Raw genomic sequence first — 27,956 nt, 5'->3', positions numbered from 1 at the left:
CTGCGGAAGGAGCCTTTGCGCCAAGTCTCCATGGGACCCTGGGGAGCCCGCAGACCAGCCTCAGAAGCCCGGTCAAGGGCAGCTGGGGACCATCGGGCCCTGCTGGAGCAGTGAACAGCGAGAATCAGGCAGCCCTCGCGGGCAGAAGCAGAGGCCTCCGGGTTTCTGCTCAGCACAGAGCGTGGGCGAGCATCCTGGATGATGAGAGGGCATGCAGGGCAGTCCAGGGGAGCCAAGACCTGGGAGTGCTTGGCGATAGGAGTTTCCCAGAGGGTCAGGAGCGGCCCGGTTACTCAATAGGGTAGTGGGAAAACCCCAGGAGGAGGAAACTGCACTTACAGAGCTAGAGTTCGGGCAGCTGTGGTAGATGTGAGCTGCATTGTCTTCCGCGGGGCTGGGCTTCTCACCGGCTCCGCTGGCTTCTCCCTGGCCCTGGCAGGAGACCGGCCTCTCCGCTGGTAGCTCCCAGACTGTGATTAGTAGCTTGGCTGTTTGTGACCGCGTGTGGCGGTGGAGATGTTTTGTTGTCTTCAGTTGACTCAGTCAGGTGGGAAGTGGCGTTCAGGCTCTGAGGTAATTGCAGCATCTGCAGGCTGGGGTTTGGGCTGCGCGGCCAACACCCTGGGGCACCAGGGAGCTGAGGATTCCTCTGGGGACTGTCCGGGCAGCCCTGCTCTGTGTCACCACGCTGCCTCCTCTTCCTCCACAGCCCCAGTGCTCTGGGGCCTGGTGGGCAACCTGGCTCTCCAGCTCCTGTGTGTCTGGAGTGAGGAACTCAGAGGTGGGAGTTAACTGAAAGACTGGTGTGTGGAATGACTGTTGGGGAAGGAAGGGACCTGTCACTGGTGTGGGTGACTCAGACCTGGGGCCCAGTGACAGGTCCTCATTAGCAGAACCCGCAGGGATGGGGAGGAGGAAAGAGGCAGAGGGTGTGTTAAGGGTGAGCAGCCCTGCACCTATAAAGTGCTGGCTCCTCCCAGGGGCGTGCCAAGGGTGACTTCAGGTTTTCTCAGCAGAATAGCATTACCTTGGGGACGGGAGAACTGACCTCCCCTTGCCCTGACTTCAAACCTGGCTGCTGTTTCCTCTCCCTTCCTTGATTTACCCAGATGGCCTCAGGGCAGGAAAGGACAGTTGAGGGCCAGGGTCCTACCTTCCTGTCAGGCTGTGTGGACCTCATCTGGGGTCTGTCCTCTGGGGAAGGGGCTGGGCCCAGCCTAAGAGGTGGGCCTGGCGGGGAGGGCCACTCTCCTTCAAGTTGCTGCAGCTTGGGAGAGAGGAGGAGGTGTGGGGTTGTTGGGAGGAACAGGGGGATCTGGGCTGAGTAACACTTCCTGGTTCCGTACATCCCCGACTCCAAACCAGTTGGCCAGGGCCTAGCATCTTAACCCTAGCCACTCCCTTCTAATTCCCTGGGTCACTGACCACCAGACTTTCTTCTTGGCTTGTTCCGTGAAGGTGCACCAGCTTGGGGTACTATGAGAAGCTGTCTGCTGTGCAGCCCCCTTTGACCTGGCTCGCTTCTGTGCCACCTCTGGTGGGCTTCACCCGTATTCACATAGCTTCAGCTGCACGGAGGGAGGAAGTGGATCTAAGACTCACTGCAGACATTATCAGGGCATGAGGTCGGTGGCTCAGGGCTCTCCTGCAGAGCCGCCTCTCCAGCCCACAGCCTTGGCCTACTAAGGTGGTTGTTTATTATTCTTTTGATTATTAAAATACTGCACTCTTTAATCCCTCACACTGTGCTGGCAAGATCATAAAAGAAGCCAGGGCCCTGCCCTCCGGGAGCCCTTGTGTGTATTTTTAGGAGGCAGGCTGGCCTCTTGTTTCCCTCTCCTCCTAGGGTGGGGCTCCCTCTGTGTCCTTAGCAGGAGCCAGACCACAGGAAGGGAGGGCAACTGGGAGGGGGCAGTGCTCTCACCTCCTCCTGGCAGAGCCGGTATATTTCTGCACCTTCAACAAGCCCTCTTCCCTGGGAACTGGTGGAAAGCAGAAACCATGGGGTGCAGGACATGAGGGGAGATGAGGGCCTGGCTAGAGCATGAGCAAGTGAGTCACTGAGCTGACTGCAGATGCGAAGGACCTGGGAGAGGGGGAGGCGGGGTGGGGTGGCAGCTGCTTGATGGGCTGGAGGGAAGCAGCCGAGCAGCTGGCCTGGTGCCAAAGGCCTGCTTGCTGTGAGGGAATATGGGTGGCTTGGGGTTGTGGGATGTTCCAGGATCCTCCCTTTCCCAGGCAGCCTCCCTCCTTGACCATTGGTGGTGGCTCTGCCTAGGCCCTGTCCTCCAAGTCTGGAATCTGTGGGACACTGCCCTACCACCCTGATCCCTCCCTGTCTCCCTCTGTCCCCAGGGCTCAGTGGTGTCCGAGAGGGACTACGAGAGCCTCGTCATGATGCGCATGCGCCAGGCAGCGGAGAGGCAGCAGCTGATTGCCCAGATGCAGCAGGAGGACCAGGCGGGGCAGCCAACGTAACCTCCTGCCTCCAGCCCTCTCCTCCCACAGCCCTTTTCTTAAACATCACCAATAAACTTTCTGTTTTTTAAGAGTCTACCTCTACTGCATACATAGGTATAGGGTGTGGGCCTACCCAAGCGTGGCCCTGGTTTCTGGGCTCTGCCCAGGCCTGGCTCTCCCTCCCAGGGAGTGGGCAGACCCCAAGGAGGCGCTCCCCTTGGTGAGAGTCAGTGGCCAGCAGAGCAGAGGAGCAACCTCTCATCACAGCCCTTTATTGGCTTGGACTAGCTATGCAGGCCCTACCCACCCAGTCCTGGAGCCATGCTCCACAGGGGCACCTAGCTCCCTGCCAGGGGCAGCCTGGCTCGTCAGGCCCTGTTTTTGACAGAACAGGGCCTCCTCCAGGGCCTGCGCCTGGCCTGATGCTGGAGGGGCAGCTGAGGGCACCAGGGCCAGGGGCCCTACCCTTCCACACTGTCTGAGACAGGTTTCAGAGAAGGCCATTCACTGCCCAGTGGTACTGGGCCAAGGAGAAGGATGATTTGGGAAGAAGGGGCAGGGTGGTGAGCAAGGCAGGATCTTGGGGTCGGGGCCCATGGCAGCCACTCCAAAGAAGTGTGACTGGCGCTCCTCCGTGTGGGAGGGTCACTCCTTGTGCAGGCACCACACCAGCGTCTGGCCCACCCCTGTCATGCTCAGCACACGGAAGCCCCTGCGCTCCAGCTTGTCCAGGACGATTCGAGGAGGGTCATTCACGTAGTACTCAGAGCTGCGAAGAGAAGGAGAGTGGCATGAGAGGGTACACAGCACAGCCCCGCCTACAAACCTAGTATCTGCTGCAGACTCTGCCTGGTCACAAGTACTCCTAACAGGACTGCTGTTTTCAGGTTGCCTTCTGCAAATGTTCCCTGCCCCATCACCTGCTTAGCTCTTTGCATCATCTCATTTATTCCTCTCAACAACCTAAGGGAGGTACTGTTATCCTATTTATAAGAGAAAATCAAGAGGAGTAAAGCAGCTTTTCTGATGTCATCCAGATAGTAACACCCCCGTTAGTCTGAAAATAGCCCACATGCCCTGGGTCACTGCCAATTTGGAGGGAGCAGCCTCCTTTCCCCAGGGCCATCCCCCAGGCCTCTGTCCTCTTGTCTGACTGTCCTGTAGTCCTGGAGCAATAAGGTTGGCCTTCAAGAGCTCCTGGCTGTGGCTGCCGCCCCCTAGGATGGAGAATGCTTGGTTTCCCTTCTTTCAGGATTAATTGATTCTGAAGGGCCATCAGATACATAAAGAGCTCAAGCCCCAGGCTGGGCATCTCAGAGACAAAAGCCTCATGGCAAAGGGATGGGGTTGGCTTCAGCCTTCCAACCCTGACCAAGGGGCTAGGGCCAGCTCACCAACTCTTTCCCTTCTTTTAACTGGTGTACACTCTGGTGACCTTTCTTAGGAGTTCCAGCCTGTGTGAACAGGGTTCTCCCTGTCCACTGGGTAGGAAGGAATGAGGGGCAGAAGAGGAATTAATGATCACTGTTTAGACTTGGAGTTGGGGTGAAGGATGCCGAGGGAAGTGGTTAAGTCCCCAGGCAGCAGCTGAACTGGAAGCAGGACCCAGGCATCCTGTTCCTAGGGCTGAGCTTTGTTACTCATTCAGCTCTTCAAGCCAGAGCCTTTCTCTGTGCCTGTCTTGGCCTTGATGGGATTCAGCTTAGAGATGAAAAGGTAAGGCAAGAAGCAGTCCACTTGCAGAAGTCTATACTCAGGGGACTGGACTCTGTCCTGGTACCTTGTCCACAGGCTCCCTTGTGAAGGCAGGGCCAATGGAAAAGCTCTCAGAGCAAGCCTGGGGGGCTGTGGTGAGGCTGCAGATGGGACCCACCCTACAGAGGACAGATCCCCAGGATGCAGGCAGAGGGGTCCTGAGGCTGGGCAGGGGCATTTTTTTGTGTAAATGGAACAAAGACAGGCCTCGGGGCTGGCGGGGAGAAGAGTCTTAGGAATGCTACTACTTACAAGTTGTTTCCCAGGACACTTCTTTTTGAGGCCCCCAGATGCTGCATCAGTTCTGGATCTGAGTGCTCATCGCCCACCACGGTGGGGCCCACCTCCTGCAAGGTAAGCCACAGAGGCTGCTTGGCTGTCTGCCAGGTCGAGGTGTGCAGTTAGCCTTTATCTGAGCCCACTTCAGTTAAAGGCTGGAGGGACAGGGAAGGAATCTTGGGGGCTAAACACAAGCTGGGAAGGGGTAGAGTCCATCAGTCATCAGACTGAGCAATGTGGGGCCTCCTTGGCCCCTCTAGGCTGGACCAGGCAGTGCCCAACACTGGCACCTTCATGCCAGGCACCACTGCGTGTATCTGTGTATCAGAATCACCCAGAGAACAGAGAAATGCAAATGTATGTCCACATAAAAACTTGCACACACAGTAGCATTATTCATAGTAGCCAAAAAGTAGAAACAACCCAAATGTTTGTCAACTGATGAGTGGATAAATGAAATGTGATATAGCCTTTCAATGGAATTTTATTTGACAATAAAGAGGGGTGAGTACTGATGCATGCTACAATACGGATGAACCTTGAAAACATCATGTAAGTGAAAGAGGCCAAAGACCATATATTATGATGAAAAGTAGGCGAGTGGTTACCTAGGGCTGAGGGGCCCAGGGAAATGAGTGACAGCTAAGGTTCAGGGTGTGGGTCTTCTCCTAAGACCCAATTGGAGTCTTTGGAGAAGACAATTGTTCTAAATGTTGTTCTAAATGTTCTAAAATTGCTTATGGTGATGGTTGAACAATTCTGAATAAGCCAAAACAAACCCAAACCCACTGCCGTGAACTCTACACTTTAAATTGGTGAATTCTGTGGTTATATGTATCATATACCAATGAAACTGCTAGTTTAAAAAATTGCTTCAGGAGCACTGAATTCCCAAACTCCAGGCTTACAGAGTGCTTCCGGAGATCTGGGAAGGGACCCAGAGTCTACATTTTACCATCTGTACAGCTGACTGGCTCTTAAACCACTGCCAAGACTTCTCCCATCCAGTGGAGAGCGCGTCTGCTATTTCCTGCATCTCTAGGGAACCGTGTACCTCCTGATGGATCACCGGAGCACTGGAGAGGTAGGGGGCAGACGAGCATCCTGCTGCCCAGGTTGGGGACCCAGTCATATTGTGAGCAGTCAGCACCTTCTTTTTGCAGAGGAAACTGTGCCCAGGGAAAGGGGCGTGGCTTGACTGTTGAATGGATGTTCTCACACCTCTAACCTTCCTGGTCGTCTCCGGGTTCTTTCTTCTCTTTCTTTTCTAAGGTCCCAGAAGAGCTCTTCCTGGAAGTGCCTAAGGGCGCAGGTCGTAGCTGTAGGCGGGCCACTTGGCACAGGGGTCTCAGTGTCGTAGCACATCCTTTTTTCAAACCTCTTTTCCTTAGATTAGTCCACTCCTCCCACCCCTCATTGCCCGGCGGAGCGGCTCTGTGTAGGGCAGTGGTTGCTGCACTTGAGAGAGCAGGACTTTCTGAGTCCCTTTCAGAGGCTTCGACCTCCCGCAGACAGGTAGGACCCGAGCCGCAGGCGCCCGGAACTCCTGAGTGGCGGGGACGCACGCACGTAGGCCCCCTTCCCGGCGCTGGAGGGGCCCGGCCGCCGGAGCTCCCTAGTCCCAGTATCCAGGCAGGGTCCGAGTTCCAACCTTCCTCTCCGCCGCCCGCGGGGGGCGTGTCCCAGGCGGCTTCCGCGTCTCGGCACCCGCAGGCGTGGCCCGGGAGGGAGGCGCCAAGGTGCGGCCGGCAGCGTCCCCCCGCCCTGGGCCCAAAGCCAACTCCCAGGGACGAGCAGCGGGTACTCACCATGCGTATCTGGGTGCTGATGAGCAGGTAGGGCATGGTGCGCGCGTCCCGGCCAGGCTCCTTCCCTGGACTTTGGGTAGGGCGCCGACGCCAGCCCTTCAGGCTCCGGGACTGAGACCAGCAGCCTAGAGTCCAGTTACTCCGACTCTGGCCTCCGGTTGCGCCAATCCCTGAGCTCCTGGTCCGTAAGCCCCTCGACCGGCCAATCAGGAGCGGGCGCCCTTGACGCGCCCAGAGCTCGGTGATTCGAGACCCGCCCCCTGCCCTGGGGCAGCTCACTGGGACCCTGTGTTGTCACCCGCCGCTCCCGAGGGTCGTCCAGCGGAGCGGAGGGACCTCTGTTGGGTAGTGGGGGGATCGCTCCCGCACCGGCGTGCGGGAGCTGGGAGCGGCCCCCGAGCTCTGCTGGCTGCGTTGGGCCGTAGCGCCCAGCGCGCGTGTTGCCCTTGCACCCCGTTACTGCAACACCTCCAGTAACAGGTTCCAAAGTCCTGCTGGTCCCCGTCCCAGCCTCTGTGAAGCCCAACAGGGAGCAAAGGGCGACCCCACTGAGGTCTCCCAAGCTCCTGCCCACCTCACCCAAAGACTCCTCTAAAATGTTTATCGGATCCCTACTTCCCGACCCAAGACACGGTCTCCGGAGATTCCTTAAGCGCATGGAAGACAGGCAGGAGACCCCTCCGGTGCACTGCGCATTCCTGCCTCCCCACTGTAGTTCCTAGTACAGCGGCGGAACCTTGCATTTCTGTGGCCTTGTGGGTAAGTATGTAAGAGAACTGAGCACTTCGCAGAGTGCCAGGCCTAGAGAGACTGAAACCAATGGAATCTGGCCGTTCAGAGAGCTTTCCATGAAGCGAGAGAGACACGGCACACGTGCAGGAGACTACAAGGCAACACCTGGGACAAAAGAAACTTACCCGAACCAGCCACCAAAGAGAGCGGAGAGTTCACCTCCACGTGTTCACGCCCTCATCTGGATGTATCAAAATCTGACAACATTCTTAATCTGCCTTGTGTCATCTGCCTTGTTGTGATTGGTTTTTTAAAAAAGAAAAGCAAAACAAAGGCAGCCTGTAACCTTCCCTCCCAGGCTCTTGAAAAATCTTCACTTCACTGAAGGGCACTTACAGGGCTCTCTCTGTGCCTCCAGCACTTTGACCGATGAGGAGAGAAGTACAAGGGATAAATAGCAAGTTGTAACCCTAAAGGGAGAAGGCAATGGCACCCCACTCCAGTACTCTTGCCTGGAAAATCCCATGGACGGAGGAGCCTGGTAGGCTGCAGTCCATGGGGTCGAGAAGAGTCGGACACGACTGCGCGACTTCACTTTCACTTTTCACTTTCAAGCATTGGAGAAGGAAATGGCAACCCACTCCAGTATTCTTGCCTGGGAAATCCCATGGAGAGAGGAGCCTGGCGGGATAAGCCTGTGGGGTCACAGAAGAGTCAGACATGACTTAGCAACTAAACAACAACCCTAAAGTATACTTCCTGGTCTGATCTGTTTTTCTGTACCCTCTTTCCCTATTCTCTACCTCCAGGACTAGAAGTCTAGCTAGAGAGATAAGACATATTTATGCTGAACAAAGGATTTGTTAAGCTAAAAACTAATGCCCAGGATATAAAGAAATCTTACAAATTAGGAAGAAAAAGAAGAAAAATGGGCAAATGACTCAATTGGGCACTTTTCAAAAAAGAGAGTGTAAATAGGCAATAAACATAAAACATAATGTTCAATATCATTAGAAATTCAGAAATGCATATTAAACCACAACGAGATAATGCTTTACAGATTTGAAAAAAAATCAAAATATGTGAGCATCATGTATTGGTGAGGATGTCTAACAGTTGAAACGTGAAACGTTACTGTTGGGATTACAAATTGTTATGATAGATACAATCACCTTGGAAAACAATTTGGCATCATCCAGTAAAGCTTAAGATGTTCATTACTGTGACCCACCAGACCTCTCATCGATAAACCTAGGAAAACTCACTGACTACATCAAGAATATTAAAAAAGAATATTCATAACAGCACTGTAATTAGCAAAAAACTGGAAACAGTCTTTATTGCCATCTGAAGTAGAAAAAGGTTTTGCTTGATTCATACAATGGACACTACAATAAAAATGAATAAAAAAGCAAATACTGGGGAAAATACAGAATAATCCTATTTACCTAAAGCTCACAAACATGCAAAACTAAACAATTTGAAGGAAATGATAAATATAATATTCAGGGTAGTGGTTACCTCTGAGAGAAGAGAAAGGGATGGAGGAGAGACAGAAATGCAGGGTTCTTAAAAGATAAAAATGATGTTCTCCTTCTTACACTAGGATGTGGGTGCAAAGGATTATAAATGTACTCAGTTTTTATACATATATTATAAGTATTATTTTGTAGCCATTAAATATTTTGTAAGAACAATCCTTTTAAATGTCAAGTGTCTTAGAGGTAAGGCCACCATCCCAAGGCATATGTCACCTGTCTTGAAAGAGCCAGGTACATAAGGCTCTCATGTTCTGGGCAGAGACCAGGACAGGGATTTGGGGTGTGCTCTACTCTCTCAGGCTGGACTGTGGAGGGGTGGGGAGGAAACAGGAGGGCAGACTATCTCAGACTGCCAGGGATTTATTAAATTTGCAAAACTGGTCTGCAGATGCAGCATAAGATAGAGTACTCCATCCAGAATCACCTACCCCAATGCTGATTGCCCTAGCAGAGGCATGCACACCAGATAATATCTTTAATATCCAGGAGGAAATGAATTCCCCTACTTGGTTTTCCCATCTGGCTTCACCTCTTGCCACAATCAGTTTATCTGCAGATCTTCCTCCCCTATAAAAGGAGAAGAAATTGTTCTTCTACTACTCAGCTTTTCATTATGAAAATCAAACTGTGTCCACAGGGTTAACAGAGGCTTATGACTAGCAAATTATTACCTTGTTTTACAGAACAATAGATAAGAAACAACTTGTTAAAAACCCCCTCTGCTTGTAAACTCCCTTCACTGATTAAGCTAGCTTTTGTTTTTAAAGCTAGCTTTAATTTGGTTTTTTTTTTTTCTCTCTCTCTAATTTCATACCCTTCAAACATCACATAGCCTGGGTAATATATCACAAGACTCCTTAACCACCCGTACAGATAACACCTTTGAAGTGTGGGTCGCTATAGCAACGGGAGCTCAAGTTGTTTCTTGGGAACTTGGAATCAGTTCATGTTCTGTTCAAGCTGGCTAAGACTGGCTGGGACCACTGAGCCTAAAACTGGGTCCACACAAGTGTCCAATGAACAGCCTTTTGACATAAGAGGGTCAAAACTCCACCATCAGATCATGCTAAGCGCCTGCATTTTTAAACATACATCCCATGAAGAAGCGTATAACCCAGATATGGCCACACAGAACACCATTTACCTTACCTTTTCCTATCTCTAATCACCTTCCCCCATGCCTAAGATCACCCTGTTTCTTTTCTTTTTTTTTTTTTAACTTTGGCTGTGCTAGCTCTTGTTGTGGCAGGTGGGATTCTCCAGTTGTGATTAGAGGGGCTTAGTTGCTCCCCGGCATGTGGAATCTTAGTTCACCCACCAAGGATTAAATCCATGTCCCCAGCATTGGAAGGTGGAGTCTTAACACTGTACCACCAGGGAAGTCCCCTACCCTGTTTCTTTATATCTCAAGTCTTCAGAGAGGCGGATCTGAGATTTGTTCTCCTGTCCCCTGGCTTGGCTGCCTTGGTAATGAATTCTTTTTCTGCTGCAAACCTCTGTGTCTTAGCATTTGACTTGCCATGCTTTGGGCAAACAAATTTGGTTTGGTAACAAAAGCATTATCAATGTGGCAGGGGCTGGATATTCATCATTCCTTATTTCCTTCCTTCCTCCATGCAGCTTTTATGGATGGTCTTTGTATTAGAGCTGTGCTAGGCATAGGGAATGGATCAGGCATGAACTCCATCCTGGAAAAGTAAGCAGTCCAGTGGGTAGAGAGTCTAGAAAGCAAATATTTATAGAACCAATTGTAATACAGGTAACCAGGCCTCAAAGGCAAAGAAAGAAAATATTAATTCCACTAAGGAATTAATTAACTAAACAGGTTTTTATTCCCTCCAAAGTAAAAATACTCAGTTTTTTCTTATTACAGAAGAAATACATGCTTATTTCAGAAAAATGAGGAAAAATACGGAAAAGATATTAAAAGCATTCCTTTCTCACCACCAAGACAACATACTTAATCTCTTAGCGTATCGCAAGAGGTACTAATACTAATGAAACTGAATCCTTAAAAATGAGTAGCTGGAAAAAAAAATCAGTAGCAGATATTGGTGAAGTTTTTTATTTAAAGGACTTCACCACAACCTCTGGAATTTTTTATTTATTTTTGGCTGCATTGGGTCTTCATTGCTTTGTGAGGGCTTTCGCTAGTTGTGGTGAGCAGGAGCTGTTCTCTAGTGCAGGCTCAGAAGTTGTTGCACAGGGCTTGGCTGCTCTGCGGCATGTGGAATCTTCCTGGACCAGGAACTGAACCCATGTCTCCTGCATTGGCAGGCGGATTCTTAACCACTGGCCCACTTAAGGAAGTCCCAAATGTACTGCTATATGTGTAAAATATCTCACAATTAAAAAGTAAATAAATATAATATCTAGTCAAGGATTTGGGAGGACTGGTTTAGATATTTTGACTCCCACTAAACTAAAATTTAACTTTTAAGAAATGCTGACAATAAAATTAGAACCATAATCCATAAAAAAATCTTGTCTTTAATTTTTTTCAAATATTTATTTATTATTTTTGGCTGCATCTTGTCTTCACTGGGGATCTTTCCCTAAGATGCGTGGGCTCTGTAGTTTTGGTGTGCAGGCTTAGTTGCCCTGAAGGCATGTGGGATCTTAAGACGTTCACTGGCCAGGGATGGAACCTATGTCTCCTGCATTGGAAGGCAGATTCTTAATCACTGGACCACCAGGGAAGTCCCTATGTGTTGTTTGCTTTTTAAGTAATTAATTAATTTTTGACTTATACTGCAGGGCTTGTGGGATCTTAGTTCCCCGTGCAGGGGTAGAACCTGAGCCCCCAGCAGTGGAAGCACAGAGTCCTAACAACTGGACTGCAGATGATTCTCTTCTTTTTAGTTTCTAAAACTACAAGTTGCATAAAATCATAGGATCAAAATAGATTTATAAAAGTACAGTTCACAGGTGGTAGAAAAAAATGATTAAAACAAAATCTGAAATGCTATCAACCAATTTAAGCAAACAGAGATCAACCCAAGTTTCAGCCTCATGCAAACATTTAAAATGTTATCATTAGAGGAATGAATTTAATGAATTTAATTTTCATTCTGGATATTAAAAAGAGTTTTTATAAGCCTGTCCCTGTTTAATGTTACAACAATTTAAGGTTTAAGATTTTTTTAAATGATGGGGTGTGCATCTTTTTCAGATGTCAGCTGGCAGAAGCTGGCCCTGGGGACTCAGGGCCTGTTGTGGATAACCAACAACTTAACCTGTTTTAACTTGAATTGCCAAAGGCACTATTGTGTTGAGCTTAGTAAACGATTTGAGTAAAAATACGTAAACAAATTGAGCTGAAATCAAATAAAGTCTGAGTTTTGACCGAGGGTTAAGGAAAGGTGGAGAGAGGTGGCGTTTTCCAGGTAGGGGTTCAAGACAGAAAGAGCAGCAGTGGAAAAGGTAGAAACGTTGGGTATTAGGAGCATATTCCGGGAACACTAAGTAACCTGGTGTGATTGAGGGGAAATGGAACCTCAGCTGTAACCTGGTGTGATTGGAGGGAGATGGAACCTCAGCTGGCCAGACCACGGAGTTACTGCTCTGAGCATCCACTCCAGGCAGTCTCTCAGCTTTCCCCTGTTTGTGCGTGCTAAGTCGCTCAGTCGTGTCCGATTCTGTGCGACACTATGGGCGGTAGCCCGCCAGGCTCCTCTGTCCATGGGATTCTTCAGGCAAGAATACTGGAGTGGATTGCCATGCCCTCTTCCAGGGGATCTTCCTGACCCAGGGATCGAACCCGCGTCTCTTACATCTCCTGCATTGGCAGGCAGGTGTTTTAACACTAGCGGCGCCAGCTGGGAAGCCCTGGTCACTTTTACTCGCCTTCTAACCCATTCTCGATTCGCCTTTCCAGATCTCTGCTGGCTCCGCCCCCCTGGTAGTGCCTGTGGCCCCGCCCCCTAGGGAAAAACCTGGCCACGAGGTGGAGTCTCGAAGGGCTGCTCACCCCCGCCTTCTTATAGGCGCGCGAGGCTGCTAGTTGGCACCGTTTGATGACGTCACGGTCATTGACAGAGAAGCCGCGGCCTTCGCCACAGTAGCTAGCGGTAGTAAGAGTGAGTTGAGGTCCAGACAGGCTGGGGCGCCTTCAAAGGGCGCGGCGGAAAGGCCAGGGTTTTGTAGCCAGGGCGGCGGGTTTGTGGTCTGCAGTGTCGTGGGGCTGGGGGGGGGGGGATTTGGAAGCCCATCGACCTGACTCCGGTATCAGGCTTAGGGGGCGTGTTGGAGGGGAGGCTGCGAAGGGCCGAGTGGGCGGCGTGGTAGTCAGGCCTGGGGGCTAGCAGAAACCTTAAGGTCGGGACTAGGGTGAGGGTGGCGAATGCTCGGGGTCTGGGCAGGGAGATTATCTTACAGGGTTCGGCTTTGGCGATGGGTGGACCACACTCACGAATCTCTCTCCCTTCCTTCGCCCGCTTGCTCCTGGTGGCTCACGCGGGCTGCAGGTGTAGCATGTCTAGTCTGGGGACCTTGGGTGGCGCCCGCGCCGGGCTAGGACTGTTGCTGGGCACCGCCGCGGGCCTTGGATTCCTATGTGCCCTTTATAGCCAGCGGTGGAAACGGACCCAGCGCCGCGGCCAGAGCCAGAGTCAGTCCAACTCTCTGGACTACACGCAGACTTCAGAGCCTGGACGCCAAGGTAGGAGCGGGGCTATTGAGGCCTCAGTGACTGTTGAGGGGGTGGGCTTGGGGTCGGGGCTGCTTGTAGCAGAACCTGCGGGACAGGACAACAGGAAAAACTAGGCGGGTGGGTGCGGGGCCCGAGAGTTTCAAGTTTGGGGAAAGTTTATCGAAAAGGAAAAGCAGTCTTCCTCTTCTGTCGTCTTTTTCCTGTGATCCCAGGAAAGTATATAGTGAAAAGGCTTAGCTTTCACTTTTAGTTCTGGCCGCAGAAGTGCTGTGTATGTATTAAAGTTACTTGCTTAGTGTGGTTGAGGTGTTTAATAAGTAAAGGTCCGAAAGAAAGTAAAAAGAGAATAGTCTTGGAGAAATTAAAATCTTTTGAGGCTTATGTATTAAATTAGGTTAATATTAACATTCGAAGACACCTTGGAGACTATATAGTTCAAGGTTTTGTTTTTTTAAATCCTTCTTATGAGTAAGTTGAGATTGAAAAAAGTTGTGTAACTTTCCCAAGGCTGTCACAGAGCAAGTAAGTGGCAGGATTGGGCTTGGTCACCTGGTCCTGTGGACTTCCCACAGCATGGGGCCGGGAGTGCACTTACTGCAGTTGAAGCTGAATATGGCTGGGAGCCAGACACAAATGGTTAGTACTTTCAGTTTTGGAAAACTTTAATGTTAACCCATTAGAGCAAAGCATCTAGGGCTCGTCCAAACCACTCCCCTCATGTGTGTGTGTGATAGAAGAGGGTTCAAGTCATCTTGCCTCATGTTCATTGGAAACACATGTTTCCTCTGATGACCAAATGCCAGTTAGTTTTTGAAGAGTCTTAAGAGTTTTCACCTTAGATTGCAATTGTTTGTCAGCATTTTAATAAGCTGGTAGTAACAGCGCTGCAAGTGTGCTTGCCCTTCCTTTCTTTTCCTTGTATTTTGTTTGTTGGTTTGTAATTTCTCAGCTGTAATCTTTGTTCTACTGAGGTTGGGAGGTGGTAGCCACATTCCCAGGGATCTTTCTTGCTTTACATACTGGAACATTGTTGGGTCTGTACAGTAATCCAGCCTTTATTGTTACTAGATTTCCTCTAACAGCGTTATGCTTGCTTGGACTGTGGGTCCTGCCTTTCTGGTTTCTCTCCTGTTTTTACATTTCCCAGTCCACTTGTCTTAGGTATCCGTTTTCTAGCATTTTAGAATTTACTTAGAGCTCAATTCAGGGCTTGGTGATGATGTTTTTTCCCAGTGGGGTTTGGGTGGGTTTTTCCTGGTGTACCTTTTCTCTCAGTAACTGCCCCTGTTTACCTTGCCACTCTCTGATAATACTAAATGAAGCTCTTGAGAGGAAAGAGTGTTCTTTGCTATTCTTTGTAAAGTGCAAGATCAGAATTTGAGTGAGCTCAGTTTCAGTTTTGCTGTGTGGTAAGGATTGACTGCCTGGGATTTGGGCAGCAGGGCAGCTATCCTGCCTTCTAGGTATCGCACTCTTGCGAGAGCATTCTACATTATCTGCCAAGGTGTACAGTGCTCATGAAGGGCCCTGGGTGCAAGGTTTTTGGAACAAAGGGCTCTTGTGGACTTTTTTGTTTTTTTCCCTTTGGCCATGCTTGCAAGATCTTAGTCCCCTAGCCGGGGATTGAACCTGGACCTTTGGTAGTGAAAGCATGGAATCTTAGCCACTAAACCACCAGAGAATTCCCTGGAGAGCTCTCGTTTAAAGATTGGGACCTTGATTTTTTTTTTTTTTTCCGGGTTTGTTACCTGGGACTTGTGAATATCTGACCCTCAAAGATCTTTATACATTGAACTCCAGTGAGAAGTAAGAGTTCTTGAGTTCTGGGTGCAGGATCTTCTCGTCCCTCTAGCCCACGGGCATCGCTGTCTCCTGTCCTCCGTCCTCCAGTCAGGCCGTTGCGGGCAGCCCCGGGTGAGGCTGGTGATGCTGCAGTGCTCTCAAGCCTTCCACGAGGACAGGAGGTGGTACTGGACCGCCTGGAGTTCGTGCTGACCAGCCTGGTGGCGCTGCGGCGGGAGGTAGAAGAGCTGAGGAGCAGCCTGCAGGGGCTTGCTGGGCAGATTGTGGGGGAGGTCCGGTGAGTATTGCAGCCTTCCTTGCTGCCTTGGCCCCTGCACCCTAGCTTTTCCTCGCCCCGACAGCTTTCTCAGCCTTTGTTGTCTGTCTGTAAGGACACAGCCAGTTTTTTGGCTTCTCACCTCTCTGTCAGGGAAGCCATGTGCTTGATTCCTTGCCTTACCTGAGTTCTTGCTGCCCTTGGGCCCTCAGGGTCTATTGCAACAGCTGAAATACTTTGTCCTGTTTAACCTGGTCTGCTCTGTAGGCTGGGTCCCGCCAGCTGCCCTTCTTGCTCTCCTGAGGGCAGAGACCCCAGAGTTTCTCTGCTTTGGGCCCTTTAATGAGCAGCAGTAGTAAGAGGCTCCCTCATGGTGAGGGGAAAGGCAGGCTGGAAGGGCCTAATGGCACCCTCTGGAAAGGAGCTTACTTTTCAGATCACATATGGAAGAGAACCAGAAAGTGGCTCGGCGGCGAAGGTTCCCATTTGCCCGGGAGAGGAGTGACTCTACCGGCTCCAGCTCTGTCTACTTCACGGCTGCCTCAGGAGCCACGTTCACGGATGCCGAGAGTGAAGGCGGGTGAGTCATGTCTCCTGGAGACAGCTGTGGCTTTAGCCAGGTTACATTGTGTAAAAGTAATGTTCAGAATGAAAAGTTCACACCAAGCTGCTGTAAATAATTTTTAGAACAAGGTAAGGATATAAACAAATGAAATACAAAACAGTTGAAATAAGAAAAACCATCCACCACATGTCATCCGGACAGATGGGAATGTTTAACAGCAGTTAGTGTTTGCATCTGTTATTTTTCTCAGAGTAGGTTTGCTTTTTACCTAGTTATTAGATCCTTTATTTTTGTTTTATTGTAACGTCGGTTGGGTGGTTTCCTGTTATCAGGAGGACTTTGTAAGCTTTGTCTTAACGGCCGTATTTCCTTCACTGAGTGACTGGGCCAGGTCTACAGAGCTGTCTAAGCGCTAAGCACGCTCCCTCCCTCGGGAAGTTCTCTTCTCACGGGGAGATCCGCTTGTGCGCCCTTGCCCTCTTCACAGGTGGGCGGTGACTCACCTGAGTAACTGGTGGGCCAGCAGGTCTGGCCATAGGCCTTACTGTGAGACAGGGCTGCAGGCAGGAGTCTGGTGGAACGCCCAGGTTGGTCAGGCTGAGGGCTTTTCGGTTTTAAACCACTGGTGCCATTTTGAAATTTCCATCCCACGGATGGAGTCTGAATGAACATCTTCGTTGCAGTGCTGTTAATAGCAGCGTCTGCCCGTGTCTGCTTTGAGGCCGCCATCCAGGTGGCCCACGTGGGGTCTAGAGGCTGGTCTCTCTTTGTGGCCTTTGCTGACCTTTCTCCCCCTTCAAAGAAGAGGCTGGTGAAGTGAGCAGTCAGGCCTGTCCTTTCAGGGCAGAACGACTGGTGTAGCTCCAAACATACACATGGAAACCAGAAGCTAAACCAGTCATTCATGATCTTTGCAGCATGTCCCTCTTCAGCTGAAACACTTCATAATATTAACCAGTTTATTCCTCCTTTGTGACAGACAGGTGGGAAGCACTTCAGAGGTATTTCCTTAGTCTCACAAAGGAGAGAGAGGAGCATCTCTTAAGGAGCATTTCTAAGCAACCCAAGGAAGCCAGTTACTTGACATTTGAACTTTATGAGTGTGGAACATAAGGACAGGTCACAGCTCTGCCCAAGACTAGGATAATAGAACTCAAACCCCTTCATGATGATTTTAAGAAATTGTACAGGCTTCTGGGGGCAGCACGAGCCAGAGTGATTAACCAGGGAAGTTTATGGGTGCTTCGTAGCTTAGGGTGCTCACTGGGGCTCCCAAAGCCATACAGGGCAGGACAGGGCTGCCAGCTGCCTGTAGCAGCTGGAGAGAAAGGGTGGCTTCCTTAATAACAGCTCCAGCAGGCTTAGCCTTGTGACCGATCCTGTGGCATGTGGAAGCCGATGGTCGTGCGTGGTGCAAGACTGGTTTAGCCGACTGCTCTCAGGAGCAATGGCCGTGGTGAATCATTCATTTGGTCATGGTCAAGGAGACCAAGCCTTGGGAATGGCTTATTATTTTTTTTTAATTTTATTTTTAAACTTTACAATATTGTATTGGTTTTGCCAAATATCGAAATGAATCCGCCACAGGTATACATGTGTTCCCCATCCTGAACCCTCCTCCCTCCTCCTTCCCCATACCATCCCTCTGGGTCGTCCCACTGCACCAGCCCCAAGCATCCAGTATCGTGCATCGAACCTGGACTGGCGACTTGTTCCATATATGATATTGGGAATGGCTTTAAACCTGTGGGCCCTGGGGAAGGAGAGCTTCTTTGAGGGATGAAAGAATAAGACTATTTGATGGACAGCTCTGCGCCACTGAAAGCTGTGTTCTCGCTTTCTTCCAAATAAAACAGCTCCCAGGGGATCAGCTGAATATGCCAGAGTCCGAATCACTGGGTGGGTCAGTGAGCTTGTTCCCAGAGCCTTGTTGCAAATGCAGCTTTACTTCCCTCCTTGCAAAACCCAACTCGCCCTAATACCAGCTCCCCTGGCAAACCTGCCCAGGCATTCCAGCCAGGAGCCACTGCCGGCAGCCTCATTGCCACTCCTCCTTGGGTGTTTGCTTATCACCTCATTCCTCTTGGTCTTATCTTCCCCGCCACTGTGGGGTCAGGGCCCAGGCCTGCTTGTCTTTGCCTCAGCTCAGCACCTCTTACGGGGCTTAGCAGTTGGAGGAAAGAAATGTAATTGCTGGGAGGGCTATGTAAGAGTCCTTGATCCCTGATGCGGGGGCTCTCCTTAAGGAGCAGAGTTGGCCTCCTTGCCTCAAGGGAGCCTGGAGTCCTTGCTCCACAGTGGGAACAGTGTGTCTAGCTTGAGTGCACAGGACCAAAGGACCTTTTCAGAGGTCTGTACTCATCTCAAAAGCTGCCGGGCATGTTGAACAAAAGGGTCACCACTTTTTCTCTGGTGGATTTCACCAGCAGCTGGGTATGTGGTCCAAGAAATGTGGGAGAATGCTGCGATACCAGCTGTCACTGGGTGGCAGCAAGGTCCCCCGACCTCTCCTTTTCCTTGCCCATGTGAACTCCCCGGCCTTTACGGCCCAGAGCGATCACAGCACTGAAGGACCTTCCTCCCTGCTTCCTTCCCTGGAGACTGCGCTCAGGCAGGATGAGAGCAGGGGTCTCTCCCCATATGCCGAGGCAGCCTTCAGCTGAGCAGGGAATGAGTGGGGTCTCCTCTTCTTTTTGCAACATGAAGTGATGAGACTCAAGCTTGCACCTGCCAAAAATTCATTTACTCATTTTGCCTCTGGGCCTGGTTGGGCTGAGTAGGGGCACTGGTAGCCACTGATTTGACTTTCTGGATGGGGCAGGTTATTGTCTAAGCCTAGGAGCCTAAGAGAGTTTCTCTAGGCTGCCCCTGTGTGGTCTTGCTCACCACCACCCAGGTTGGTTGTGAAATCTGATACCACTTTTCCTTGTCCCTTTTTTTTACTGCAAATTGCTTGAGGGGGGAGATACTTCTATAACCTCTTTAAAAAGCAAGGTTAAGAAGGTTTTAAATATTTTCCAATTTCTTGTAATAGATGTTTCTGGAGCCCCTTTGTTAAATGCATCTGAAAGCTCCCCTATAAAGAAATAGGATGGATGGACTGGACCCCAGGTCTGGTTACTCACTTGGTCCCTGTCCTCTCTGGCTTTGCAGACGAGGAGGACAGCACTTGGACCTGCAGTACTCAGCCCCCTTGACCTTAGGCTATCTTGTTGTGACTTTGTTTGTGTCTCTCCTTCGGGTCTGATTTGCTCCAGCCACAGGGATCCTACCTGTCTTTTATTTCAGGACGGAGGAAGGCTTATCCTTAAGTGACTCAAGGATCTTCCCTGTGTCTTGGAACCTGCTAGCTCAGACAGAACCTGCTTTTCCTTCACTCAGCCTGGGGGCTCTTTGGTGTCTGGTTGTGACCCCTCGAAGCCTTATCTTCTGCTCTGCTCGGTTTTTGTCTGACTCAGTTGGCAGTTGGAGAAAACAGTATCATTAGCTGCTGGTGGAGGCAAAGATCCAGGAGAAACAGTGGATGCAATCAGAGTTGAGCTCCCCAGGAGACACCTGGATGGCAGCCCCACAGACACCTTCCTAAGGGATTGCTTGCATCTTCTGCCTTTCTTGCTTCCAGCTGCAGACCTCCCCCGCTCCCCCCACCAGTTCCCAAGGTTTCCAAGGGCTACTCCTGTTGTGGTTGAGGTTTGGTTACTGACTTGGGACAGAGGTATACATTGAATTGAGAAAGAAAATATGTATATCTGTGGCTACCCACAGCCACAGAGGCTGGCATCCACCCATGTTGGTTCTGGCAGGTGCATTTGGCTGATAAAGCAAAAATGATTGACAAACCCTTCCCCTCGTGAGCCATCGAGCTCCACCTACATCTGAAGGTTTTTATCTTAAACTTTTATTACTTTACTTATAAGAATATATGGTCCCTAAAGCAATCCCATCTAATACTAAAATACAGGGGGGATATTAATTCCTCTGCCCTGAGAGGTCTACTGACATTTTGTTGATACCTTTCTAGGCTTTCTCTGTTTTCTGGCAGACGTGGTGGTAGCTAAGTAGGGGCTTCTCATATCGGCCTCTGACTGTCACAGGGCTCCGAGTTGGTCACTCTTCCCCTCCCAGATCATTTTCCTGTGGTTCCCTAGGAAGCATTCTCCCAGGACTGAGTCCCCCCTCAGTGAGGGGCATGGCTCACGGTCAGTGCTGATGGCTGCAGCGCTGTGGAGAGCCCCTCTGTGGAGGAGGCTAGACCCCTGGTGATCTGAGGTTAAGTAATCCCCTCCCTTGCCCTTGTCACTTTGTTTCCCCGCCACAGTTACACAACAGCCAATGCTGAGTCTGACTATGAGCGGGACTCTGAAAGGGAGAGTGACGGTGACGGTGAAGATGAAGTGAGCTGCGAGACCGTGAAGATGGGCAGAAAGGACTCCTTGGACCTGGAGGTGGAGGTGGCTTTGGGTCTGGAGCCTGAAGCCCCGGCGGCTGGAGGCTCCCCTGGCCAGGAAGATGTGATGCCGCTCCTGCAGCAGGCAGACGAGCTGCACCAGGGCAGTGAGCAGGGCAAGCGGGAGGGCTTCCAGCTGCTGCTCAACAACAAGCTGGTGGTGAGGCTCCAACAGCCCGTCTACCCTCCTTCCCCTGCTCACTCCCACGAGTATGTCAGTGACCCTGCCAGGTGACATGGGAAGGGAAATGAGGGTGACACGGCGAGTTTCTGCATCTACCCTCAGGGTCGTACACCCTTTTCCAAGGAGGCCAAGTGCTGCCCCTAGGGGCCTGTGTACTCCCTGCCCCAGCGCTTCCTCCCCCACCACCCCCTGGGTCGTTGGCTCTGGCTCTCAGCATAGGGAGAAATGTGGAAAGAACTGAAACTTTCCCCTTTTATTTCCCTGAGGCAGACCCACAGCTGCTTGCCCCATTTGAAGTTTTCATCACCAGTGACAAGTGTCTGGGTCACTCAATCACAATTCCCTTCTCAAGTTCACTGCCAGAATTTATGCAGAAAGACTGAAGGCAGAAGGGGACGACAGGATGAGATGGTTTGGTTCGGTGGCATCACCGACTTGATGGACATGAGTTTGAGTAGGCTCCGGGAGTTGGTGATGGACAGGGAAGCCTGGCGTGCTGCAGTCCATGGTGTCGCAGAGTTGGACGCGACTGAAGTGAACTGAGCTATAAATGCCCTCAGTTAGAATTTCCCTTTTCCTGGGCCTTGCCACATGCTCTTGCTCTGACTCATTACATGTTGGAGTTGGCCTTCCCTCCTCACAGCATTGGGAGGCCAGGAGGCACCCACTCTGTGGGTTGTGCAGTCTACTGACTAGAGATGATGTCACCACTTAACTGCAGGTGAGAGGCCATGTAGATGGCCTGATATCAGTGTTTACGACACAGAGAGAAGGTCAGGGCTCCAGTTCTCTGCAGCTGAGAAGGGGCCCTCATCCCTGTCTTTGGATTGCAGCATGGAAGCCGGCAGGACTTTCTCTGGCGCCTGGCCCGGGCCTACAGTGATATGTGTGAGCTTACCGAGGAGGCGAGTGAGAAGAGGTCCTATGCCCTAAGTGGTAAGTGCTGACAGCCTCCTGGTGCAACTGACTGATTCTGAGGGTGGAGCCAGCCCAGTGGCTTGGGGCCCAGGGGACCCACCAAGACGCAGGCTATCAGGGCAGCTGGGGCTCAGGTACTCAGCAGGGACAGACTGGCTCCCAGAGACCCATTTCCTCCTGGAGACACAGAATAGTCTCTGCTTTTCTGCACGGTATGGGGCTTGAGTCACACAGGCATACGTGACTCTAGCACAGCTGGCCTTGAACATCAGTGATTTGAGCAGCACAAGCACATACAGTCCATGGTTGCTTGGGCCTGAGGATTTGTTGTTGCTTAGTTGCTAAGTTGTGTCGGACTCTGCAACTCCATGGACTGTAGCCTGCCAGGCTCCTGTCCATGGGATTTCCCAGGCAAGAACAATGGAGTTGCCATTTTCTTCTCCAGGGGATCTTTCTGACCCAGGGATTGAACCCTCGTCTCCTGTACTGGCAGGCAGATTCTCTACTGGTGAGCCAGAGGGCTGACTATGTTACACGTGGATTTCTGACTGGGCAGAGGGCCAGTAACCCCTGCATTGTTCAGGGTCAATTGTAGTTGTTTCATTAGCACTCTTCTTTGTCCTAATTCTTTAACTACAAAGGGCAAAACCTTTCTTAACCTGAGGAGGGTTTTTTTTTTTGCTGCTGTTTAAGACTCTAGTTTCAGTTACGGAGCCTGTGGGGCAGGTGTTTAAGAACATAATGAGTGGAGTACGTTTGGTGAGTGCCAGGAAGGAGTAGTTTGGGAGAATACCACTAGCCTACAAGCCCGTGGGGTCTACTAGCCAGCTCTGTTGTCAGAACCTGTCCCCGGGCATGTAGGGTGCATCTGACTCATGCCAGGTTCATGGCCTGTCCTCTACTGTCGTGAAGTTAAGACCCTTGAGATTTTAGAGACTGGTTTTACGGGCAAGATGTGTCCCGCCTAGCTACACAGCCTCGAGTCAGGCACCGTCGGTGGACTTCCACATCTTGTAGTACAGCCTCGCAGACATTGAATTTTTGATAATGTAGAGTCTGACAGTACCTCAAGGTCGTCATTCTATAAACTGTTGTAGAATTCTGCCAATACAGAAAGGTCAATTGAGCTGAATGTTTGATCTTCAGAAAAACCCCTGGAAGTTTTAACTGAAGGTGCTTAATTACTGTCTGTTTCTTTTCAAAAGTTTCTGCTACCTTTCCTGTGTTTCAGGTGAGGATTCTGATCAGCATTTGGGGCTGGTGTCTGGACTCTCGGTGGCAACAACCACCTTTCCTTTTCCTTTTGATCATCTCTCAGTACTAATAGCCAACGTGAACCTGAAGGTGGAGGGAGCATGGTTAGAGAAGCAGCTATGCCCACACTGGTATGGCTCCTTGTAGCACCCCCAGACAGATCTGTTCCTTCTGGAGGTCAGGGGACTATGGAGAGACTTTGAAGGCTCTGCTCTGTGATTCTAGCCTTTTAGGACCATTGTTGGTGGATCTAAAGTTCATTTGGTGTTGCCTCTAGAAGCTGGACCATCAGGAGGCTGCAGGAACTGGTTGCCTCATTCTTCACCGTTATTTCCCTAGTGAGTGAGTGCTTTGAAGCGGGCAGAGTAAAGTCCCCTAAAAGACAGTGTCCCTCAGTGGTAGAGCCACATGGTTCTGCTTGGATAGGGGAATTGTAGGGTTCTCACCTGTTCTCTTTAAATGTATTTGTTGCATATACAAAATTATACCATGATTACTATCACTTATACATGAGGAAACATTTCAGATTAGCCAGCCTATCACCTTAACACCTTACTTTTGTTCCATTCCCTGTGTTCCCTTTCAAGCCCTCGCCATTGAAAATTTTTTTATTATTTCAAATTTTTATTATACAGTTGACTTAACAATGTTTCAGAGGTACAGCAAAGTTATTCAATTATACCTAGATATACTTTGCAGATTCTTTTCCATTATAGGTTATTACAAGATATTCAATATAGTTCTCTGCTACACAGTAGGTCCTTGTTGTTTATCTATTTAATATATAGTAGTTCATATCTGTTAATCTCAAATTCCAAATTTATCCCTCCCCTTTGGTAACTAGTTTGTTTTCTGAGTCTGTTTTGTAAATAAGTTCATTTGTATCATTTTTAAAAAATATGTTTCACACATAAGTGATGTATATTTGTCTTTCTCTGTCTTATTTATTTCACTTAGTATGATCTCTAGGTCTGTCCAGGTTGCTAAAAATGGCATTATTTCATTCTCTTTTATGGAAGCCCTCTTCTAATCAGATGTCCCATTTCGCAGTGTTCTGTTTTCTCCAGTGCGTAGGTGTAACGGTTCTCATCTGGAGGGCTCCAGCTCCTTGATGTTCTAGGGTACCCTTGTCAAGAGCCTGCATGTGTTTAGGCCTTGATTTCTGTTAGTTTTGGTGCCTGGAAAACTTGGGTAAGGACTACATGAAAGTCATCCTTGGTCAGATGCCAGGTCATTTGGCTCTAGTGAGGAGTTCTGGCCCAGAGCCATGGTTACTGTTCCTAGATCATGGTCCTCTTGAGAATCCAATCAAAGCTGTGGACCCTCTCAAGAAAATGGACTTATGCCTAATATTTCAGTGGGATTTCATGGACACCCTAAGGCCTATCCACAGACCCCAAATCAAAAACTCTCCAGGTAATGATCTACTAGGGCAACTGTGATTGCTTTCGAGTCCTTTTATATTTGCAGTGCTCTGAGCATGTCGGGTGGGTGTTGTATAGCTGGGACAGCTGATGACAGAGATAGGGAAAGCAAGGCAAAGTGGAAGTTATCCTTGAAAAGCTATTTGTATCTCTTCACTCTGCTCAAGTGCATAACTATTTATAAGTCCTGCTTGGGTGGGAACTGTGAGAGCTAGAGCAGACCATCCTCCCACAGCCTTTCCCGTGGAGGGGTCACGGGAGCCCAAGTCAACTCTGGATCACTTCTGTCTTACAGGAAAAGAAGAAGCTGAGGTCGCTCTGGAGAAGGGGAATGAGAATGCAGAGTGTCATCAGTGGTAATAACACCCTGCAGGGCCCCAGAAAGAGCCCAGCATGGGTTAGAGTGGAGCAGAGCCCTTTCTTTTCTCTGCCCTGGCCAAACAGGCATTTGCCAGAGGCACCAGGAGAGGAAGCTCTGGCCTTTATTTTCATATGTCCCAATCCTCCCCCAAGCCAGGGACCCAGGGGAGTTTCCTTCGGGAAGTGCTTTGGGAGTGAGACAAGGGAAGAGTAGTACAGCTTCCTGTTGAAACTTGGAGAAATGAGTGGCTTTCTTATGTCATCCCTGGCTTCAACCTTGAGGCTCCTGGCTCCTCAGGGAGGTTGGGACATTGGCCGTTCCCCTCTCCCATACAAGCTCTTCATTCCCCTAGCTGCGATCCCTGGCTGGTGGTGGACTTTGGCTTCTTCGCTTTGCTGGCATGAGGAAACATAGATGTGAGCTCACCCCCAGGAAGTTCAGCAGTCAGTATTAGTCCACAAAAGCATCAGCCCTGTTTGTGATCTCATGTGGGTAAAGTCCTGCCACCTTGTGTGGGTCAGGGCCAACCTGGAGGCCTGGTTCTAGCACCTCAGTTTTAGTCAGTGTTCCTTTTCCACTCCCTGCTGCTTTCTGTAACTCTGCCCTCAGATTGTGAGCTGGAGAGGCCTTGTTTCCCCATCTGTTGCTGAAACTTTGCAGTGCCTCTTTTTAGATGCCAGGTCACTGTTTCTTAGACCTTTGTTTTTAAAGACAGAAAATGGGAAGCTGGATGGCTTTGTTTCCCTGGGAGGGTGTGGAGGAGAGGGCTGAAATCGGAGGCCTTTTCTTCCTCTGCTTCTGTTGCTAATTTTAGAGTATCCCCTTCCCAAACAGCTTCCCAGTGACATACCAACTAAGCAGACAGTGTATTCACGTTTCTTACACATTGATGCTGATTTTTAGAGACCTGCTTAAGTTTTTATGACAGCTATGGCTATACTGATCATGAGGGGACATTTGGATTGAGACCTTGTCTAAATTTTAAGTATAAAAGAGCCCACTTTTTGTACCCAGTGTACTTTGGGGAACTGTGAACCTACCACTGTATCTGCTGAAGAATATGAATTGGGACCATAGGTCTGTGAAAAGAGGAATTATGTACAGATGAAGTACTGGGCAGTGCCGTCAGCCCTGGGTGGGAAGCCCCTTCCTGGCAGGGACGGTCCTCAGTCCTGAGCCTGCTGCTGCTCTCCCCCTAGGTATGCAGTGCTTTGTGGTCAGCTGGCTGAGCATGAGGGCATCCAGAGGCGCATCCAGAGTGGCTTTAGCTTCAAGGTGAGAAAGGCTTCTCTTCCTTCCCTGGTGCTGGTCTCATGCAGATTACCTGCTCCAACCTAGCTCTTTGCAAAGGTGTTCCTACCCTACAGCTCTGTGACTTGCCTTTCTTCCCTTAGTAACTCTGCTCTCTGATGTTAACTTGTTTGTATTTCCGCTCTAGGAGCATGTGGACAAAGCCATTGCTCTCAAGCCAGAAAACCCCATGGCTCACTTTCTCCTCGGCAGGTGGTGCTACCAGGTGAGCTAGATTTCAGGGCTTGACACAAGGGCCCAAACTACCCTGAGACACTGATCACCTTGCAGTGAAGATCAGGTCACCTCAGCATGGTCTGGCTTATGTGTCCTTCCCTCCAGACAGTCATGGGAGTGGTGACTGGATGCAGTCCTATTTGGCCTCTTTTCCTTTCAGTACAGAACATTTATTGTTCTTAAAGATACTTAAGTTTATAGTTACACCTTGATCTTTTGATGGCAGGTCTCTCACCTGAGCTGGCTAGAAAAAAAAACTGCGACAGCCTTGAGTGAAAGCCCCCTTGGTGCTACTGTGCAGGATGCCCTCTCAAGCTTCCTAAAGGTATCAGGGAGGGAAGGGAAGGGTGGACAGCAGCCAGAAAGGCCGGGGTGACCTTGTTTTCCCTAAGGACATTAGTGTATTGGGAGGGGTTTCTAGTAGAGGGCAGTTTTATGTGTGCCTGTTCTGTGGAAAATGAGAAACCACTGGAAGGGCTTATTAAAAAAATGTAGACTCACTGAATCAATCTCCAGGTTGGATACTGAACTCTAATAAACTTTAGCCTGACTTGGATTTCGGAACCTCTTACTGAAATGCATTCTCCCTTCTCTAGGCTGAAGAACTACAGCCAGGATTTTCCAAAGCAGGAAGGATATATATTTGTAAGGTAAACTCATCTGCCCATTTCAACATAGATGAAATATATGTATGTTGATACTTTTTCTTGAAAACATACACTCATTCCCTTCTAGTCTCCTGGTGGTATTTCTCTCAGGTTTTCACTGTTGTCTCTTCTCAGTGCTACAAAGAACTAGGGAAAAACCCTGAAGCTAAAGAGTGGATGAAGTTGGCCCTGGAGCTGCCAAATGTCACTAAAGAGGTAATACTTAAGAGCTTTTCTAATACAGGGTTCTTTCACTGAGTCATTATGTGACTTTTCAGGAAAGAATGTCTTCCCGTGGTTCTTATTTCCCTCCAAAAGAGAGTCTGCACTTTGCATGTGGGATTTTTTGTATACATCTCACCTGGGGAGGAGACAGAGTTAGTAGGTTCCAGGTTGTCCTGGGAAAGTGGGAAAAAGACTGGTAATAGCAAGGAAGCAAAGGGCCCATTCTCAGGTACCAATGGTTTAGGAAATGTTGGCTTGGATTTAAAGTCCTAGTCTTATTCTCTTGTCTTCCTAGGATTCAGCTTTCCAGAAGGACCTGGAAGAATTGGAAGTAATTTTAGGAGAATAATCACATTTCAGTGGGCTTCATGACTCGAGGAAGGAAAAAAATTAAGTCTTTTCCCCTTAGGTCCTGCTTAGATCAGGAAACTGAGCAAGACTGCTTAAGGGAGTGTCTTGACTCCTAGGTCTGACTGCTGCTTGCTACAATTCCCCAATTTCTTCCTACTGGTTAATTTATTCTAATCCCTTACCTAATCTGAAATTGGGGAAGTACTTGAGACCTGGGTTTCTATTACTTTTTCCATAAAGTGAGTTCTCAAAAAATCAAGACTAGTATACACCTGCCCTAGGGTAGAGTGTGGATAAAACACTGGAGGCTCCCTTTCAACTGCTGCTGAGGTGGATGAACTCCAAAGAGCTATAGGAACAAAACACAGAATGTGTACTCTCTAATCTTTTTCACTGATTAATATTCAGAACCAAAATATATAGTCCTAAGATCACACACCCCAACCTACCAGGGCAGAAGGTCGGGGAGTCCATGGGTATTGCCTCTGCTCAATCTATCATGTGGATCGTAACTGTACTCCTGGGCTGAGCGCTGGACCACCTGACTTCCAGTGTCCTGGCAGCTTTTGGAACAGCAGTGCATAAGGCTTATGACTGAAAATGATGATCTGAAGAGTTGCCTGGAATATATTTTGGTACAAACTTGAAATAAATCCAAAATTTAAACTTAACTAGAAGTGATTATAATCCCCCTTCTATGTTTGTTTTCATCTCCTTATTCTTTCTTGGCACTTCAATAACTGTTTCCTACTGGGAGGCTATTGCAGA

The 27,956-nt window shown here is 49.6% G+C and overlaps 4 protein-coding genes across 10 annotated transcripts in view; 2 read left to right on the top strand and 2 right to left on the bottom strand.

The window, feature by feature from the left end:
* Positions 1 to 2,447, bottom strand: part of LOC104994414 (chromosome unknown open reading frame, human C15orf62) — a 5,203-nt gene extending 2,756 nt beyond the window's left edge. For 2 of the 3 annotated variants that reach the window (XM_010847960.1, XM_010847962.1), the window contains exons 1-2: positions 340 to 2,447; positions 6 to 102 (exon numbers count right to left, since the gene is read on the bottom strand). In XM_010847960.1, the coding sequence (XP_010846262.1) occupies positions 6 to 102; positions 340 to 380 (138 nt within the window). In that variant the 5' untranslated portion in view covers positions 381 to 2,447. The remainder of the gene's footprint in view (positions 1 to 5; positions 103 to 339) is intronic. The other variant, XM_010847961.1, reaches the window with a different exon arrangement.
* The window catches only part of DNAJC17 (DnaJ (Hsp40) homolog, subfamily C, member 17), a 30,783-nt gene extending 28,232 nt beyond the window's left edge, over positions 1 to 2,551 (top strand). The window contains exon 11 of the mRNA XM_010847963.1: positions 2,356 to 2,551. Within this exon, the coding sequence (XP_010846265.1) occupies positions 2,356 to 2,478 (123 nt within the window). The 3' untranslated portion in view covers positions 2,479 to 2,551. The remainder of the gene's footprint in view (positions 1 to 2,355) is intronic.
* A 158-nt stretch (positions 2,552 to 2,709) lies between these two features.
* Positions 2,710 to 7,018, bottom strand: GCHFR (GTP cyclohydrolase I feedback regulator). Its single transcript, XM_010847959.1, has 3 exons — positions 6,303 to 7,018; positions 4,468 to 4,562; positions 2,710 to 3,229 (listed from the first exon to the last, which is right to left on the bottom strand). The coding sequence occupies exons 1-3, from the start codon at positions 6,336 to 6,338 to the stop codon at positions 3,106 to 3,108; spliced, it is 255 nt and encodes an 84-aa protein (XP_010846261.1). The 5' UTR covers positions 6,339 to 7,018; the 3' UTR covers positions 2,710 to 3,105.
* Positions 7,019 to 12,574: 5,556 nt separating this feature from the next.
* On the top strand, positions 12,575 to 27,875 carry RMDN3 (regulator of microtubule dynamics 3). 5 transcript variants are annotated; one of them, XM_010847955.1, is made up of 13 exons: positions 12,575 to 12,645; positions 13,042 to 13,235; positions 15,060 to 15,306; positions 15,722 to 15,865; positions 20,169 to 20,457; positions 21,315 to 21,417; positions 24,373 to 24,433; positions 25,638 to 25,713; positions 25,877 to 25,954; positions 26,192 to 26,290; positions 26,562 to 26,615; positions 26,748 to 26,828; positions 27,133 to 27,875. In XM_010847955.1, the coding sequence occupies exons 2-13, from the start codon at positions 13,049 to 13,051 to the stop codon at positions 27,184 to 27,186; spliced, it is 1,473 nt and encodes a 490-aa protein (XP_010846257.1). In that variant the 5' UTR covers positions 12,575 to 12,645; positions 13,042 to 13,048; the 3' UTR covers positions 27,187 to 27,875. The 5 variants fall into 5 exon arrangements, with proteins under 5 accessions (XP_010846257.1, XP_010846258.1, XP_010846255.1 ...); XM_010847956.1 differs by having other exon boundaries at positions 12,575 to 12,654; positions 15,117 to 15,306; XM_010847953.1 differs by having other exon boundaries at positions 12,575 to 12,654.
* The last annotated feature ends 81 nt before the right edge of the window (positions 27,876 to 27,956 follow it).

The sequence above is a fragment of the Bison bison genome, unplaced genomic scaffold (genome assembly GCF_000754665.1).
Source record: "Bison bison bison isolate TAMUID 2011002044 unplaced genomic scaffold, Bison_UMD1.0 scf7180017864259, whole genome shotgun sequence".
In the NCBI taxonomy this organism is placed as follows: domain Eukaryota; kingdom Metazoa; phylum Chordata; class Mammalia; order Artiodactyla; family Bovidae; genus Bison; species Bison bison.
This window is presented reverse-complemented; position numbering and strand designations above follow the sequence as displayed.

Bases quoted from the DNA above. Each gene is read 5' to 3' on its own strand.
- GCHFR (XM_010847959.1), bottom strand. From the start codon at position 6,338: ATGCCCTACCTGCTCATCAGCACCCAGATACGCATG. The intron at 4,563-6,302 runs GTGAGTACCCGC...CTTACCTTGCAG, and splicing joins TCAGCACCCAGATACGCATG to GAGGTGGGCCCCACCGTGGT. The intron at 3,230-4,467 runs GTAAGTAGTAGC...TTCTCTTCGCAG, and splicing joins AGTGTCCTGGGAAACAACTT to CTCTGAGTACTACGTGAATG.
- RMDN3 (XM_010847955.1), top strand. From the start codon at position 13,049: ATGTCTAGTCTGGGGACCTTGGGTGGCGCCCGCGCCGGGCTAGGACTG. The intron at 15,307-15,721 runs GTGAGTATTGCA...CTTACTTTTCAG, and splicing joins CAGATTGTGGGGGAGGTCCG to ATCACATATGGAAGAGAACC. The intron at 20,458-21,314 runs GTGAGGCTCCAA...TTTGGATTGCAG, and splicing joins TGCTCAACAACAAGCTGGTG to CATGGAAGCCGGCAGGACTT.